The following is a 19,579-nucleotide window of genomic DNA, read 5'->3' as shown; positions in this document are numbered from 1 at the left end:
AGGCAGCGTAGGAAGACAAGGAGCAAACAGGCAGGTGAGAAACACATAGCAGAACTGAAGAAGGACCACAGACCTTGGAGACAAAGACTAGCTGAAACTGAAGAACAAAGACAAGCAGGACTTGAAGAATGAAGACAAGTTGGAATGGAAGAACGAGATGCTGGCAACTCACACTACAAGGCTGTAGGAGACCTATTGCCGAGACACTGGAGTTATGACAGGAGAAGCATTTTATAGGGGCTGCGGGGGATTTTCCACCACGGTTCCTTTAAATACTGAAGGGGGATGCATGAGTACGCCTAAGGCAATGCGCCACATGAGTTGTTGCCTGTGTCCAGCCACATCAGGGTCGGCGACAGCGTCTTGCTGCATGGAGGAGTAACTACGACTTGGGGCAGGGGTAAGTGGCCCAGCCGCGAAGGTGAAAGCAGCGGTCCTTGCGAGTACTCTATGGATCACCGATTGTAATACAACTTGAGAAGATTGAAAAATAGAATACCTTTAGAAGTCAGGAAAGTGTGTAAAAATTTTAACTGGTATTTTTAATAGATTAAGGGTCTAATTTATGAGGATGGTAACTTTTAAACAGCCGTACGGGCACACATGTATGCACGTATGTCAGCTTGCACCCAGAGATGTGGTCATTTTATAACATACGCACCTATATGAACACATAGTATAAAATAAACTGCATGCGTGTACATATGCGAACAATTTTATATGGACGCGTGCATGTATGTTCAAATGCCGTCTCTACCGCATAAGTGGGGGATTTTAAAACACATGTGTGCCAATGCAATTGGACATTTTCTCAGTTCGTTCACAGTTTGCCCAGGTATGGGATAGGACTTCCTAACCCCCCTAGTTAAATAGCCTCCTTTTTACCCTGTTAGCCCCGACCCTTATAACACTGCTCACTTTTTTAGTTTTTTTTGTTTTAGGACATACACGCCATCCATGGCAGAAGTAAAGTTACAAAGTAGGGGACCCAAGCATGCGCTTTTATGCTTTTCTTTCATAAATTCAGGAATGGCCATGCCCCCACCCAGCCTCTTTTCTGGTAAAGATTTTTTTGTGTCATACCAGGAGATATGTGCGTATGTGGGTGCCTTTTAAAATCTGCGCAGTGCGCGCTGTCTCAACTTCTGTGTGTATCTCCCGGCTTTGGTGTGCACTGGCCTTTTAAAATTCACCTTTAAGCTTTTTGGCATAGAAACATTATGGGAAAAAGCCCTAGTACATTAGGCTCTAAGAGAAGAAACATGGATCGAGCAAAATAAAAAATTTATGAAAATTTTAAGGAGAAATTATAAAAGTAATAAAACAGTGCCAATTGAAATGAATGGTGGATGTGCTACAGTAGTCATCTAAGCCATGACTCTGAGGGCTCATGGACTGGTTCAAATGGGGGCATATGTATTTAGGTCCGAGCCAGTTCTTCCATTAGGTGGTCACTTAGGGCACCAACATCCAAGTGCCACCTCCCATTTTTAATGCATGGTACCACAAGAGAGAAAGGAATGGCTACTGAGTAGGTATAGGGGGTAGAAACAGAGAAGAAACTGGTGGGTGGAAGAATTGTGGACAGATGGTGCTGGCCAAGTGAAGAGAGAGAGAGTGCTAGACAAGTAAGGGTGGGGTGGAGCGAGATAAAGATTATTGGTAGGTAGCGAGTAGAGAGATAGAGAAATGCCAGGCATTGCAAAAAGGGATCAAAGAGATTCGGGTGATACCGGTGTGCTGAGGAGGCAGTGAAGGGGAGTAAGAAGAGAATGCTGGGGGGGTGAGGGGAGATGCTGGACAGGGGGATAGAAAGAAGGAGTGTTGAGCACTATGATCAGGGGGTAAAGGGAGTAGGATGCAGGACTTGGCAGAGGGTGAGAGGAGCGTGAGAGGTGGATACTGAATGGAATGAGAGAGGGGGTTGCTGTTCCGGAGCTGCCACCTAGGCAGGTATGTAAAGGAGAGGACAAAAGATTGAAGGTTCACTTAGGACACCTAATTTCCTTGCACCAGTCCTGATTTTAGGAAATCAGTAGGGCTGTTCTTAAGAAGGTGTGAACAATGCACACAGACTCAATTGTGTGGGCCAGTGGCAAGAGGAGAGAACCTGATGGGGCATGCAGGCCCCAGCTTCCTCTCAAAGCAGGAGAAACCTCTGTGGCCTTTCTTGGGCTTGGCTGCTATATCTGAAGCAAAAAGAGAGTGACCCTATCTCATACCAATCAAAAATACAAAACATAAGAGGCAGGGACTAAAAAAGATTAAAAAGGCACTGAATGAAAATTAAGATGTTAATGTAAAGGTGTCAGCAAGCCAGATGTATGGAAAAGCATATCCCACACCTGGTCTAATCTATCCACTTTAATATCTTGATACTCTTAGAAGGGCATTTTACTGAACTGTTTTCAAGGAAATTTTTTTTTTAGATATGATGGAGTTGTGACCCACTAATCCCAAATCCATTTATGCCAAATGCAATAAATCAAACCTCTACATCAGCTGATGTTTTGTATATACTGCTTCAGGGGGAAATTCAAAGGAAAACATGTCTGTGATATCCATTAGAGATGGGCATTTTGGAGAAACAAAATAGGAAATGAGATGAAATTTCTCAAAGCGAAACGATTGAAAACCAATGAAATTTTGTCGGGTTTTCACATTTTCATTTTAAAAACAAAAAAATTGATCCGCCGGGCTTAGGCCCAGGCTTGAAGCTGGGGCCTTGCCTAGGTACAGACCATGGCCCAATGCAGGAGCTATGGCCTAGTTCCAAGCGTGATGCCAGCATCTCAGCCAAGGCCTGAGTCCGACACTGAGGCCTCAGCTGAGACCCCAAAATTGAACAAACTTACCTGCTCTGTCTGGGATCCAGCATCACAGTGCAGGTCCAGGCCCAGTGCCTAGGCCAGGGCCCGGGCCCAGGCCAGATGCTAGGGCCCGGTCCAGAGACTAGTTCCTGATGCAAGGCCTCTGCCTGGACCCAAGCCAGATGCTGGGGCCTGTCTCAGAAGTTGGATCCTGATATCTGGGTTGCGGCCTAGGCCATGGCCTGGGCTCGATGTTGGGCCCGATCCAGAGGTCTGGTCCTGACGCCTAGGCCCAGGCTGAAGCCTTGGCTTTCTATAGGTCTAGGCCATGGTAGGTCACCGTGACCTTGTACTAGTCCCTAAGCAAGACCCAGGCTTTGGCTTGGGCCTAGGCCTTGGCATCTGATCTCCCTGGTCCAGGTAACTGAGGGCCGGGGAGGATCCTGGCCCAGCATTATTTTGGGTGGGAGGGATGGGTGGGGGCATGGGAGGCCTCAGGAGGCTCCATTTATTTTTTTGTTTTGTTTTTGGGGGATTTAATGTTTATTTTGTATTTTTTATTTTACTAAATACACGAAGTAAGTATTAGATTAAATTAAATCCCCCCCCAAAAGAAAACCCCCCAAAATGAAACTAATGTGGCAGACTCTCCCACTCTGCCCATTAGATGCCACTAGCCCTGTCCTTAGAACACACTTAATGGGAGCCATCCATCCTTTCAGGCTCTCCCACCAGGAGGCTTTGGATTGGGTGACTCAGTGCTATTTAGCCCAGCCATCTTAATAGTCAGGGGTTAGAGTTAGAGAGAGCCTCTTCAGAGTAAAGATTTATTTTTTCCACACTCTGGTAGGGCCTCCCGGCCTTGCCCTAAGGAGTTTTCTTTCAGAGTAGACACCTCATTGTGCGCTCCCTGCCAGAGGGTCCTTCTTACTTTAAGTTACAGAGAGGTAGTTTGTTGAGCCTGATACCCTTTAGGGGAAAAGGGTTCTCACCAGGGGAGCAAAGACCTGTGAGCCTTCTCTAAGCCCTAGGTAGGCAAGCACCAGAGATGGATCCTGCTGCAAGAGACAGTGAAGGTTAGAGGAGTCCTGTTTTTGGAAGGAACTGAGTTCATCCTGTTTCTTTGGGGAAAGTTATCCTTGCTGGCCGTACTGAAAGGACAGGGGCTGAAGATCAGTGAGCCCATTCACAACCTGAATGTGGCAAGCACCCATGGCAGCATGAACATCACTTTAGAAAGATGTATGAAGCATTTCTGGACTTTGATTTAGTGGGGAGGTTTTTGGATACCCCTTCCCCACTGGGATTGCAGTGCAGGAGAAATAGCCTGATCCCACAGACTTTTCCACAAGAGAAATCCCAGAAGTAACAGCTAAGGATAAAAGAACAGCTGCACCAAAGGAAGGAAGTATCAGAGAAGGAGATCCCATCTGGATCTCTGCACAACAAGGAATCAGGATAGGCTGGGTATCTGAGAGAAGGAAGATGTCTAAATGTAGGATTTTTGCAAAGCAAAGTGGACCCCTCCACTAGGATTCCCACACAGCCGCTGGGAGAACTAGGAAATTTACAATGACCATTAAAGTAATTTGTTATTAAGATACATTTATCCAATATTTATCATTATACTATCAATGGCCATTAATCAAGTCCACAAAAGTTATGAATCCAACAAGCAAATGAAGGCAATAATCAATACAAAATATTCAAAAAGCCATAGTTAAGGACATTACCTAATTCAAATTAGAGAACTATTACAGTATTACTGAGGTGTCACAGTTTCTGGTCTGTCTTCAATAGGAACAGAAGACATTGTATCTGTTATAAACTTTGATAGTTGTGATGGACAAAAAAATATATAATTAACCCCTTTGTTAGGGATATAACATTTGCATAGACATTTCAATTTATAAGTTGCTCCCATTTGTAATAACTGAGGTCTCATTAACAAAAACTGGCGCCTTCTCTTTTGAGTATCCCTTGCCACATCATGGAATATCTGAACTTTCAATCGAAAAAATAATTTTTTTGTACGGAAGTACTTTTTCATAACTAAATCTTTATCAGAATAGCAAAAAGGATATAATCAGTGTAGATGGTTGAGCTATTTCTGTGTCAGAAATTTCCAAAATCTCTGACACATTTAAGGATGTAAAAGATTGATAATCCTGTTTTTCAGAATCTTTTAACTTCAATGATGGTATATAATAGATTTTAGTTAAAGGTGGAAGAGTATTAGGTGTAAATTTCAGAATCTCTACTGCATATCTAGTCCACATGTCCCTAGCCGGGACCATTGGGACTTTTGGGAAATTTATTAATCTTAAATTCTTTCCACGCATTTGATTTTCTAAACTCTCTGCTTTTTTTTTTTTTTCCAAAAATTGATTTTCTTTAATAATAGATAAGTATTGATCATTCAGATTCCCCACAGACTTTTGTATTACTTGTAATAACCTGATCTTTCTTTACATTTTCCTCCTGTATTTTCTTTATATTTACTTTGTTTTCCACAACTTTGTTTACCATTGGAGTTAGCTGTTTAGTATTACTTAATGAAAATATTACTAATGTTTCCCAAATAGTTTCATGGGTAAAAATTATTGGTCTTACCATCGGAGTTATCTTAGTAACAAGTAATTCTCTAATTTTCCCCGTTGTTGGTTCGACCTCTGTCTGCTTCTCTCCTCCCACTGTAATCCCCTCAGTTTCCCAAGATTTCTCTATCTCCACTGCTTTTTCTTTTATAATTTCCTCTCCTAAACTACTTGAAATGGCAAGATTTTCAGATCGCAGTGGAGAACTCTCTGGATTGTCACCTCTCACCAACACTGGATTCCCTGGGGGTGTTCTCATTACCGGGGATAATGATGTTATTGAATCTTGGAGGATATCAGCTGTTCTCATGCCTTCCTGGATATCCTCCAGCGATTGTCTTCGTGTTGGGTAAGCCCAATGACTACATGGGCATCCATCGGGCCAACTATCGGTAACGCAGGTGGGGTTTCGATCATACCCCTCTCCCGCGCCCTTCTTTTTCGGCCTGAATGCAGCATCAATTAATAAAACACTGGCAAATATAATGGACGCTCACTAAGTCTAACTATGATTATTAGGATCCATAACTCTGAAGGAGGAGAGTATAAGAGACCCGCAATAACTATTACATATCAATGTCCAAAGAAAATTATCCTACCTGACGAAGAGCAGAATTCATAAATTCCTTTAGGACAAAATTTCAAAAACAAAGCCGCCCGCCCCTTCGGCGAGCTCGGCTTGGGCAGCACGCCAGTGGCAGCTACGCGCCGGATGGCAGCCGCATTTTATGGGCTGCCTCGGTTGCTGCGCTGACGTCACAAGGTGCACCTCTTTTCCCGGTGGGGCTGGGCTCAGCGCTTCACCCCTCACCGGCACTCAAAGCAAGATTCCAGGCAAATTTCACCCTCAGAACGTCTGTATAACTCCTGAGCAAAGTCTCTGTCTCTCGTCCTCCTCCCAGTAAACTTTATTTTAACACCCAGACCTGGTCCTGTCTGAGTCATTAAAGCCTTTCACCACATGGGAAGCACCTAAAGTACAACACACACACTGGCGACCTTCTTTCATCGTCTGGGCCATAAGCAGAAGCGTCCCCCCCCCCCTAAGGATTAAGAGTCAACGTGGGATGAATGGTTAGCTGGAGCAGTCCCAGAAAATATAAATTAGATTCTGTGCCCTCGGGACTTAAAACACCCCACTAAGGGTTACACTACATTTTTTTCTTCTTCCCACCCTTAGCATCCATGTTCTCTTCTAGATTGTGTAGTCTCGCAGTCTATAGTGTTATGAAAAACTTTACATTTCATTGCTGCACCAGGACCTATTCCAGTCTAAAGATGTCTGTGAAAATCAGATTTGTAGGTGGTGTTAAGGGCATTTGTGAATTATCTATGGTAGCTCCTCCATAAATATATTTTTCAAGGCCTTGGTGAATACTTTTTTTTTTCTGGACCAAACCTTTCTCTCTTTTGGGCCAGCAGTTTCCTCTATTCCTTTGGGCTTCCTACAGAGGCTGCAGTACTATGAGCCTATATTTATCTCCCTTTATTTAACCCAACTACTGCAATAACAATCCTTTGGCTAGGGATCACAGATTGCAGCTTCCTCTGGAACCAGTATGCATGCGTTCTAAGTCTGACCATAATGTCTGACTCAGAATGCATGCATACTGGTTCCCGAGGGAGCTGCAGTTTATGACCATTGCACAGTGCTTGAAACTCCTACCCTCTGGTACTGTGAATACTGCCTCTGCAGCTTTCACAGCCCTGTCTGGTCTAAGAAAAGGAAGCCTTACTATAAAGAGCTAGGTCTACTGAGGATTCCAGCATCTTTTGTTTGTCAGAAGACATAAGACATAGATGTTGTTTATTCAGATTCTACTTACAGTAAGACAATATTTATTTATTTAAAATAACTGTATAAGCTGCCCATATACAGCTCTAGGTTACTAACAATAAAATATACATAAAATAAATGTAAAATAGATTAAAATAAGACAAATCATAAAATATAGCTAAAACCATACATAAAATATAGCTAAAACACAACAGTATAAGAAAAGAAAATAAGTGGTCAGCTCTCGAAAAATTAACAGTCGAATGTCTGCTTGAACAGATAGGTTTTTAGCAAACTTTTAAAGGTTTTTGTACACTTAGTAGTTCTTAATTCAAAAGGTATGGAATTCCAAAACACGGAACCAGCATAAAAAAATAATCTCTCTTGGGATTTGGTGAGGCGGACTTGGTGAATAGAAGGAATGTCCAAAAGACATCTCTGTGGGGATCTCAGAATTTGGACTGGATATATAGACATGTGGAAGTTGATTAATCCAGGGGAAAAAGTCCATTTTAAGCATTTTGTGAATAAAAAATGCAGTTCTGTACTGGATTCTCTGTTCAATGGGTAGCCAATGGAGGTCTTTAAGGATAGGAGAAATGTGTTCCCTCCTATTCAGTCCTGAAATGAATCGAGCAACAGAGTTCAAAAGGACTTATAAGGGGCCCTTAAGAGATACTTTGAAAGTCCTAACAGGACATTGCAGTAATCAATAATAGGCAGAAGAAGAGATTGCACTACTGACCAAAAATCGGACAGAGAAAGTAAATTCTCAGGGGCCATACACATCTTAGTTTGTAATAGCCAGATTTTACTATAGATTTAACTCAGCTCTTAATATCCAGGTTAGAATTAATCAAGACACCTAGACTGTTGACTTGAGATGAAATTGGAATGTTCTGGTTTTGAAATAAAAAAAAGTGAGCCAGGACAATGAAGCAGTGCGAGTCTAAATGTGGATCGCGAATATAGCCTTGGATTAAAGAATAGCTGTTGGTTATTATGAATTGAATACTGATGGATTCCTTGCTGGATGTCACGGATGAACAAGTGTGAAGGAGCTACTCCCCTGAAGCAGGACCCCGGTTTTGGTGGTCCGAAACGCGATCGTGTCGGGACTGAGTATAGATGAGTATTACCGTAACAATTTTGTGCTTATATTTGAATGTGTGACATCATTATTACTTCATACTGTGACTGTGTCTACCAGGTTAGCTGGATTGAAGAATCGTTAAGCCTATTCGAATCTTGGAGTTTCCATCAGTTTTGGACTTTATATAAAGAAGTAAAAATAGAAAACTGATAAAAATGATAAAGATATAAACAAAGTAAAGGGACCCGATACCACAAGAAGAGTCTGGTTGATTCCATTGGCTCCAAGAGTAAGGGTCCTACAAAATTTGTATATTTCTGAAGTCGGACAGTTTGAGTATGATTATATGAATGATATACCAGTTTTAACGATACATTGTGATACATTGTTTACAACTCTGGTTACTGGAATACACAGTTTGTGTTTGAGGGCCTTTTTTGTGATTGAATTAAAAGACCATCATGAGACCTTAAAACAGCTCTCTTCCATACCTTCCGAATTCTCCTCAAAGCAGCCCTTTAGAAAGGACTCTAAGAAGTCGTTCTACCGTCCAAGAAAGTCCTACCCGCCACCAGTCAGATCCCGTGCCATGAGACCTTATCAAAAACCTCAGTCTCGCCAAACCCGAAAACAAAAACTACAAGCAGCTCCCCAGCCGGGGCCTGTTTCAGGTTTTTGACTTCCACTTGGAGAGCAGCAGCCAGATTCCTCTGTCGCACATACCAGTGGGAGGTGACTGTGCCACTTCCACATCATGTGGCATTCAATTACATCCGACCAATGGGTATTGGCAATCATTGCTCAGGGTTACCATCTGAACTTTCTTGCCCTGCCACCGGACTCCCCACCTTTGCAGACGTGGAGAACGTCCAACCACTCCATTCTTCTGGATCAAGAGGTCTCCCTCCTTCTCCAGTCAAGAGCAATAGAACCTCTTCCACGCTCTCAGCAAGGCCTAGGGTTCTATTCCCGGTACTTCCTAATCCCCAAAAAATTGGGAGGCGCCTGTCCTATTCTAGATCTACGGGCCCTCAACAAGTACCTCCAGCGAGAAAAGTTCAAGATGGTCACCTTGGGCTCGCTTCTACCTCTTCTACAAAGAGGAGACTGGCTTTGCTCTCTGGACCTCCAGGACGCATACACCCATATTGCAATAAGTCCAGCTCATCGCAAATACCTGAGATTCCTAGTAGGCCTCAAGCACTATCAAGACCGAGTGCTTCCATTCGGCCTAGCGTCTGCTCCATGAGTCTTTACAAATTGCCTCATAGTCGTCGCAGCATTCCTCAGGATACAAGGTGTTCACGTCTACCCCTATCTGGACGACTGGTTAATCAGGGCTTCCACTCAGCAAGCTGCTCTGTCGTCCCTCAATCTAACCTTACACACTCTAATTTCGTTAGGGTTTCTCGTCAATTACAACAAATCCTACTTAGTCCCATCTCAAACCTTATCGTTCATTGGGGCAGACTTGGACACCTTACAGGCAAAGGCTTTCCTGCCTCGACAACGAGCACTGACTCTCGTGTCTCTTGCTCACCAACTGCAGTCTCAACACATTGCGACTGCACGCCAATTTCTCGTCCTCCTGGGACACATGGCGTCCTCAGTCCATGTCACACCAATGGCCCGCTTGGCCATGAGGCTCATGCACTGGACTCTGAGGTCTCAATGGACTCAAGCTATTCAGCCTCTGTCGACCATTGTCCGCGTCACCGACTCACTCCATCTGTCCCTTGCCTGGTGGAAAAATCAGACCAATCTCCTCCAGGGATTGCCCTTCCAGGTTCTGAATCCTCAAATCATTCTCCAACCTCGGGTGGGGAGCTCACGTAGCCAATCTGCAGACACAAGGCTCTTGGTCTCCAGAGGAAGCCAAACGCCAAATAAATTTCCTGGAGCTTCGAGTAATAAGATATGTTCTCGGGACCTTTCAGGATCGCCTGTCAAATCAGGTCATCCTAATTCAGACAGACAATCAGGTGGCCATGTGGTACATCAACAAGTAGGGAGGCACATGCTCCTTCCTTCTGTGTCAGGAAGCTGCGCAGATTTGGGTGGCAGCCCTCTCCCATTCCATGTACCTCAGGGCCACCTACTTGCCGGGAGTGGACAATGTACTGGCAGACAAGCTGAGTCGCATCTTTCAACTGCACGAGTGGTCTCTCAACCCCTCGGTAGCAAACTCCATCTTCCAACAATGGGGATATCCTCAGATAGACCTCTTTGCATCCCCTCAGAACCACAAAGTGGACAACTACTGCTCCCTCATTCGCAGTGAACATTCTCAGCCCAGAGATGCATTCTCCCTGTCATGGGCAACCGGTCTGCTTTATGCATTCCCTCCACTTCCTCTTCTCTCGAAGACTCTCGTGAAGTTACGTCAGGACAAGGGAACCATGATCCTGAGAGCACCTCACTGGCCACGTCAAGTGTGGTTTCCATTACTTCAGGATCTCTCCATCCGCAAGCACATTCCCTTGGGGAAGGACCCGCTCCTGATCACTCAAAACGATGGGTGCCTACACCATCCCAATCTTCAAGCCTTGTCCCTGACGGCATGGATGTTGAAAGGTTAATCCTTCAACCACTTAACCTTTCAGATCCAGTTTCCCGTGTCTTGATTGCTTCATGGAAGCCTTCCATGAGAAAATCTTACTTTTACAAATGGAAAAGTTTCACATCATGGTGCTCTTCTCAGTCCCTTGACCCCTTTTCCTGTCCAATCCCGAAATTTCTGGACTATCTTTGGCATTTGTCAGAATCAGGTATCTGGGATATCCCCTTATCAGTACAACCCCTTGTAACACGCTTTTTATAAGGCTTGCTTCACATCAAGCCTCCTTTACGTTCTCCGGCCCCTTCTTGGGATCTTAATCTGGTTCTCGGTCGGCTCATGAAACCGCCTTTCGAGCACCTTCACTCTTGGGAACTTCGATATCTCACATGAAAAGTAATTTTCCTTTTGGCAATCACTTCAGCTCGCAGAGTTAGTGAATTGCAGGCTCTAGTTACCTATCCGCCTTACACTAAACTTCTACAGGACCGGGCGGTACTCTGCACTCACCCTCGGCTAAAGAGTCTCGGATTTTCATTTAAACCAATCCATCATACTACCTACCTTTTTTCCCAGGCCCCATGCCAATCCAGGAGAACAGTCTCTGCATACCCTTGACTGTAAACGGGCTCTAGTTTTTACCTAGACCGTACAGCGGCCCACAGGGAAAGCACTCAATTGTTCGTCTCTTTCCACCCTAACAAGTTAGGAAAACCTGTGGGTAAGCAGACTCTCTCCTCCTGGTTTGCGGATTGCATATCCTTTTGCTATCAGCAAGCGGGCATTCCATTTCAAGACCGTGTCAAAGCACACTCTGTGAGGGCCATGGCGACTTCAGTAGCACACCTACGATCGGTGCCGCTTCCTGACATTTGCAGGGCTGCTACCTGGAGTTCTCTCCACACCTTTGCAGCCCACTATTGCTTGGATAAAGCCGGAAGACAAGATTCCATCTTCGCCAGTCTCTCCTTCGCAACCTATTTACAATGTGACGTACCTACACCCTTCCACCTGCCCAGTGGGGTTTAGGATGCCCTCTCCCAAATTCCACCCCAGTTGTTGTGCCTGTTGCACACCTTTGGGTACATTTGGTGCATGTTCGGACACCCTCAGCTCGGTACTCCACCCATATGTGTGGACTACCATCCTGCTTGTCCTGTGAGAAAGCAAATGTTGCTTACCTGTAGCAGGTGTTCTCACAGGACAGCATGATGTTAGTCCTCACGAAACCCGCCCACCACCCCGTGGTGTTGGGTTCGTAACTTTTTGTTATTTTATTTTTTGGCACTGCCTGTAGCATTCAAATAAGACTGAAGGGGGACCCCTGCTGGCTGCAGGGTTAGTGCCATGCTGGGCATGCCCAGTAGGAGCCAGTCAAAGTTCTAGAAACTTTGACAAAAGTTTTCCGTGATTGGGCTACATCCTGATGATGTCACCCATTTGTGAGGACTAACATCCTGCTGTCCTGTGAGAACACCTGTTACAGGTAAGCAACATTTGCTTTCCGTGAGGAATTGAACCAGATGGTTCTAGAGATGGTGGTGCAGGCTCTCCATGGACATCCAGTTCCATCGGCACTGATATCGACTCCGATTCCGACACCAGACCCGATGCCACTGATGCTTGCACCGCTGCTTGACAGGATCTCTGTGCTCTGCCTTCGGCACCGAGGAAAACGCCGATACAGCCTGGTCCATTGACCCCCATCCATCTCTCTTCTGAAGAAGGGGAATCACCGATGACTGACCCGATGCCAGGCCCTTGTGGTGTGTTGCCACCGAAGCGTCCACCGAAGTCACCAAGCCCTTTGACACTGCTTCTGCCATCGATGCTGCATCGTCCTCTCCCGACGCCAACACGGGTGCTGCTGGTGCCGCCACCGATACCTTTGGTGCCACTACCTCCTCTGGCTGGAGGAGGTCCATTTTTACCCTCTGGAGAACCATTGGGTGCTGGTGATCAGCCCTATCATCCTTGGTCTGATGACTCTTCCGATTCCAAGGTCTCCGGTGATATCCTATCTGAGCCTTCCCCTCCTGAAGAGAGAAGGAAGTCTCCGCCAGAGGACCTCTTTTATAAGCTTCATCAAAGAGATGTCAGAGTCCATACCATTCACTCTCCAGACTGAAGAGGACTCCAGGCATAAAATGTTAAAGTCCTGCAGTTTGTCGATGCACCTAAGGAGGTAATGTCCATACCTGTCCATGAGGTCCTCCTTGACCTTCTTCAATGCAATTGGGAGCATCCAGGGACAGTCCCACCGGTTAACCGTAAGACTGATGTTATGTATTTAGTCCAAGCAGCACTTGGCTTCCAAAAAACTCAGCTGTCCCACCACTCAGTAGTGGCCGAGTCCGCCCAGAAGAAGGCCAGAAGGCCATGGCCTCATTCATCCACACCTCCTGGAAAAGAGCAGAAGTTCCTCTACACTTTTGGTCGTAGGGTCTTCCATGGGGCCATGCTAATCTCCCATATTGCAGCTTACCAACTTTACATCTCGCAATACAACAGGAACCTGTTCAAGCAGCTCCAGGATCTTTCTGATTCCCTTCCTGACCAGTTCCAGGACCAGCTCAATGTCATTCTTAAAAAGGTCTAGCATGAGGTGCGCTTGGCTTATGACATTTTCAACACTGCCACCAGAACAATGCAATTCTGGGTGCTTCCAGTGTAGCTCTGGGCAACTGCGTTGGAAGCGTAAACTATCAGTGTAACTGTCCAGCTAGTTTACCTAACGTGACATATTCAAAATCTAACTGATTAGGTTTAGAGGTCTCTGCCTGCAGTAGACTTTGACCAGACTAGCCACATCATAATAGCAATGATTATCAGAATTATGCCATTCAGTGTGACCTTATGGAATTGTTAGACACAGTAAAAGCCTTCTGCCTTTTTCATTTTGGGGTATCACATCAGTTTCATCTTTCATACTTGTGGTAGTTATGTCCTTTCAGTAGTGTGCATGCTAAATGTTAATAACTGGTTTGAAGAAAGTATTATATGTAACCCCTTGCCAAGGGGCCACCTTCCCAGCCCTGGGGAGCATTGTATTTACTCATCCAGAGTGGGGGTATCAAGTCTTTCAGGGGGCAGGTTTCCCTGCGGGGCCAAAGTGGATATGGACACTTACAAAAAAAACAACACAGTCCATAAAGTCCAATATCCACACTTCACTTGTGCTCCAAAAAGCAAATAATTTATTGTAACACTTAAAAAGGTAAAAGCAGAAAAACAACTTCCTGAAATCACAGCCTAGTGCAGGGGTCAGGAACCTTTTTGGCTGAGAGAGCCATGAACGCCACATATTTTAAAATGTAATTCCATGAGAGCCATACAATATGTTTAAAACTAAATACAAGTAAATGTGTGCATTTTATGTAAGATCACACTTTTAAAGTACAATAAGTCTCTGAAAATATTACACCAGGCCTTAAGACTCCAATACATCTCCTATTAGGTAAACGGACCAAGTCAGGCTGCTATAAGAGTCCTACACAGAAACTACACGCCAGCAGAAAACCTCACCTGAATCACGTGCTGTCCCTCACCTAACATAGAATAAAGAGACCAAAACGCATAACAAGAAGCATGCAGAAAAAACTGAATTGGAAACTGCAACAAGCCAGAGTCTCTGTATGCAGTGTAACAAAGGAAAAAAGAAACATCACCCATCCTTATAAAACAAATCAAGAAATATAAAATCATCAGCAGTAAAACTGTACTAACAAAAAGAACATATTTCGAAACAGCTGATGAGTGGAATATCCAATAATTAAAAACTCATATAAAACATTTCCAGATACCAACAAAATATTTCAAAATAGCAGACACAAAGACCCAGTAATGAAAAATAATAAGGATACAAAAATTTTTTTGCTCTGCATACCTGGGAACGTTTGATATCCAGGTGTCCTGAGATTGTTCTGAATTAGCAGGAGGCAGGGTGGTTTGCTTGGAACTTTCTCCTCTCTCAGTCACATACCAGCGCTCTCTCTCACACTGGCTCTCAATGACACACCTATACACACATGCTCTCAGTACTCACATATACACATGTTTTTTCTCTCTCACTTATATAGGCTCTTAATTACACATTTACACACATGCTGTCTATCTTTTCACGCTTACACACACAGGCTTTCAATCACATAACTACATGCTGTCTTTTTCACTCACACACAGACTCTCATTCACATGCTTACAAACATGTCCTCTCTTTCTCTCATTTACACACAGGCTCTCAATCACATACTCACATGCTCCATCACCTAAACCAGCTCTCAATCACACACAGACACACATGATCTCTCTCTTACTTATACACATAGGCTCTTAATCATACATACACATGATTTCTCTCACACACAAAGGATCTCAATCATACACACATACTCTTTCACACAAACAGGTTTTCAATCACAAACTTACACATACAGGTTCCCAATGGTAAACTTACATTCATGCTCTCTCTCTCACAGGCAGGCTCTCAATCACAGACGTACTCTCTTTCACATATACAGGCTCTCAATCATTCACATACATGCAATCTCTCAATCATACACACAGGATCTCAAACACACATGCTTGCTCGCTCATTCACTCTCTCTCCCCCACCCCCACCCCGGGAACTCGCGGCAGCAGCAGCCTCCTCCCAACGCTAACCTCCTTCATTTTCAGCCCTCGCGGAGGAGGAGTCCCATCGGCCGCGGTTGAAGCTCTTCATTTTCCTCCGAGCCGCGCTGCAGTCTTCTTTTCGTCGGACCGACGCAGACCACACTAGCGTGGCCTCTTCTTGCCGCGCACGCACCCGATGCTCTCCACTTCCTCTTCCGGGCCGCGGGGGGGGGGGGGGGGGGGGGGCGGGAAGAAGAGAGCACGCCGGTGCCGCCGACTCCAGCTATTCTGCTGCGTTCCGCCCAGGCTGACAGCATTTTAAGCCCGGGCGGAGGAGGACCGGGGAGCAGCTGGGTCAGCGGGGGACTGGAAAGTGTGGCGACACTTGTCTGCGAGCCAGATGCAGCCCTCAAAAGAGCCATATCTGGCTCGCGAGCCATGGGTTCCCGACCCCTGGCCTAATGTCTTACTCACTTCAGTTGTCATCTTGGTCAGATCACCAAAATCACCTCTTTATACTTCCTGTCTGTTTCACGTGTACTCCAAAACCTCTGTGGCTTCATCTCCTCCTCCACTTCTGCGCTTCTGGTCAGCCTCTCTCACTTCTCTCACTCAGCAATCGCTCACAATCAGATTCATCTTTATACAACCATTAAGGTGTCCTGATAGTATTTCTCCTCTGCTACAGAAGTCACCAATCTACCCAGCAGCTCATATCCAGGCATCACAATTCCGGAGTGGTTCCAGGATCTGTACACCCCTAGTCCTCTGGGCACCTTGTCAGTTCCCAGCCCTGTGCTGAAATAACCAGCTGCAACCTCCCCTAGGTCCAGTCAGCCCCCCAACACAGTTCCTTAGTATAATTCCAAAACCAAACTTCTTCCCTTTTTTTCTCAAGCACTCTCTCACCTTTCAGAGTCAATTCACAATCCAGTCTCTACACACAGAAACAGCTTCTATGTCTGTACACCCCTGGTCCATTGTGCACAATGTCAGCCCTGAGCCCTGCACTGAAATAAACAGCTGCAGCCTTTCCTCTTAGGTCCAGCCAGCCCCTCCCCCAGCACAATTCCTGCATCCAAATTCCAAACTTTGTCTTAATTAGCAAGAATTTGTATTCCATACAATTGCACTTCTGTTTACCTCTGGACTGTTGGAAACTCCAAGTACTCCTCTGCTCCCACCCCAACTTGTAATCCATAACTAGTCTCCTTCTCTCAATCTCAGCCCATGCTGTAGGACCTTTGTAGCACTTCTGAATGAAGCACTAGAAGTTTCTCCTTTATTCCCCCATGGAATGAACCCTCCAGAGTCTCCTATCCTGACTCCTTCCTCAGACAACCAGCCCCTTATTTATGTACGTGCATTCCTGTTATACTGCCCACAATTCTTACAACCATTGGCTAGCAGTCACACTTGCTACTCACCACACAGGCACACTCTTACTGGGCTATCCCTTGAACCATACTCCAAAATTTTCCCCATTATGGGAAATAAGTTAAACTTTTCACTGTTTAGAAAAACACACAATACACACCCATAAAGGAAGGGCTACCTATGTGTTGTATCTCCTCCTACTAGGTATCCCCCTTTGGGCCTCTGTAACACCTTCAGGAATCCAGAACATTCCTATGAAAAGATATAGAATAACCTTTTGAACTTCCCCATTAACCATAAATCAGTAAAGCATGGCCCCAGTAAAACAGAGCTATTGCGCCATCTAGTGACCCCTTGGGGTTACATACATTTTGGGGGTAGCGAATATGCTTAATAGGTGGAGGAGGACATGCCACACTATTTTCCATTCACATGCCAAAACCTCACTTGCATTTTATATTTTTTCATCTACATGCATGTAACATGCTAATTCTAGCATGTATGCACTAAAATCTTTTTACCCCTGTTTACTGTGCAAGCTATGCCATTATTGCATAGTGTGCTGTTTTTAGGGCATTTTACATGTCCTTTCCATGTACACTAAACTTTATTGCTTAAGCCCCATAATATTTTATTTAAACAGTTTATAGTTGAGGAAACATGTTTAGAATAAAATATGTATTCTATGCATTATTTTCCATCTATAGCTATGTGAAATTCACTCATGCCAAGCTTTTTTTTTTTTTTTTTTCGTTTTTGCTTCAAAGATGCCCTCCATGCCAGAGCCCATCTGGAATTACTTGGGTCTTGCTCCCTCATAACTTTCTTGTCAGGGAGTCATCAAAGTCAAGAAGTCCTCAGTTTATTATGTGGGGTCTCTTGAATATTTTTTTCCTTAGACCTAAATCTCCATTCTACACAAAACTCCCTGCCCCAGTCAATCTGATATTTGAGAGCTGGATTTGGATCTATTTCTGAGTCTGTAGCATAACTGAAGTCATCAGAGTTTATCATATTAAGAGATTTATACAGAAAGGACTTTTCCCCATACCGTGCCCATGGACAGATCTTATGTTGCATGCTAGGTGTCCACATAGAGCTTTTTCAGGTTTGTGTTGATGCATGTTATCCTTTCTCTATAAAAAATTATTTTTCAATAATAAATTATTTTCTTATATATACACTAGCACGCCCCACCTGTGCGGGAAGCCAGTTTCAATGCCTCGATGGAGAATGTATCCCTAGAGCTTGGGTTTGTGATGATGAGGAAGACTGTGAAGATGGGTCAGATGAAAATCAACAATGCCGTAAGTAATTTTTATGGCCAGCCCTCACCCAGCCTTTCTCTACAACCATTTGTAGCTGATGACCCTTGAATGTGACTTACTGCCCAATCTTTTCAGCTTACCAAGTTAATTTGTATATGAGCAACCGTATATGAGACAGCAGTGTCAGATGGGGTAGGTTGGGAGAAGAGTTTAATCATAAACTGCCATTGATTATTGACTTTCCCATTCATGTTTTTTCTATTCATTCTAAAGAAAATTAGTGGGCATGATTAGGAAGCAATACTTCTGGGCAGCTGATAAAAATGAATATTAAAGGCTGAATTTTCAAAACATTTATGTGCATAAAACCTGATTTTATGCATGTAAATTGACTTTTGACCAGAACAGAGAGTGATGTGACTTACCCTAGGTCACAAAGAGCATCAGCTGGATTTGAACCTTCCCAGGTTCTCTGCCTCCTGCTCTATCTACTAGGCTACTCCTTGATGTGTGCAAGTTTAAACCCCTCTACAACTCCAGCCCCGGGAGCACCTTTGCTCTTTGCATGTAAAATTGCGCAGGTAGAGGCCCTGTGTGTATATTTACCTGCATATCAGGGAGGCAATTTTGTAACAGGTCATTTCCATGGGTAGAGCAATATTTTAACACAGAAATAACTTTGAAAATTCACCCTCTAAGGTGGCAAATTTCAAAGCAATTTATACAGGTAAATAGTGTTTTACCCATGTAAATCTCTCTGAAAATTTCCATCCCTCAGTGCAGCTAAAAGTCCATGTGTTGATTCACAGTATGCCTACTTTCACTCATATTGAGAAGAAATCTTTATGAGGGCAAGTTTAGGTCGGAGAGGGAGAGTATGTGTGTAGATGACATTTCCAAATATCTACACCTAACTTTTCCAGCAAAAAGCTATATGCGGAAAAAAGCAGGTGCACATGTACTTTCTTCTCATGGCAACTTTGAAAAGGGGACAGTGTGTATGTGGCATTCCCTTTTGAAAACTGGTCCAGAGCCTGGAGCTAAAACATACGTGTGGACTTCATCCCAATGCAGACAGTTTGAAAATTACCTTCTTAATGATAATGCAAAAATTAAAGAAATACTTTGCACAAAACATTTTATTTTTTTTTCTTCCTCAAATTTGTTTAAGAAATACCAGCTTTAGTAAATTAGACTCTTGATAGGGTCTGTCTACTAAGCATTTTCCTCAAAGACACAAAATGGGGAAAACCATTTGGTATATCAGGCCCTTAATAAAGGAAAACAAACAATGGATTGTCAATGCTTGGATACCACACAAACATGCCAATAATTATATTCGATTGGGTTTTAAAAATTTGCAATAATTCTATCTGTTTGATTGTGTTAGATTGCCTGTAATAATCATTCCATTTGATGCTCATATGCCATCAACAGCAACATGTCCACTTTCTTCAGCTTTAGGAACCGATATTAATATCCTTTG

General features: G+C 44.1%; 1 protein-coding gene across 3 annotated transcripts in view; it reads left to right on the top strand.

The window, feature by feature from the left end:
- The window catches only part of LRP2 (LDL receptor related protein 2), a 769,913-nt gene that overhangs the window by 78,513 nt on the left and 671,821 nt on the right, over nucleotides 1-19,579 (top strand). For all 3 annotated transcript variants that reach the window (XR_003857363.1, XM_029605680.1, XM_029605679.1), the window contains exon 3: nucleotides 18,013-18,132. Coding sequence is in view for 2 of the 3 variants with exons in the window: in XM_029605680.1 (XP_029461540.1) it covers nucleotides 18,013-18,132 (120 nt within the window). In the remaining variant the exon portion in view is untranslated. The remainder of the gene's footprint in view (nucleotides 1-18,012; nucleotides 18,133-19,579) is intronic.

The sequence above is a fragment of the Rhinatrema bivittatum genome, chromosome 6, assembly GCF_901001135.1.
Source record: "Rhinatrema bivittatum chromosome 6, aRhiBiv1.1, whole genome shotgun sequence".
Taxonomy (NCBI): Eukaryota; Metazoa; Chordata; class Amphibia; order Gymnophiona; family Rhinatrematidae; genus Rhinatrema; species Rhinatrema bivittatum.
This window is presented reverse-complemented; position numbering and strand designations above follow the sequence as displayed.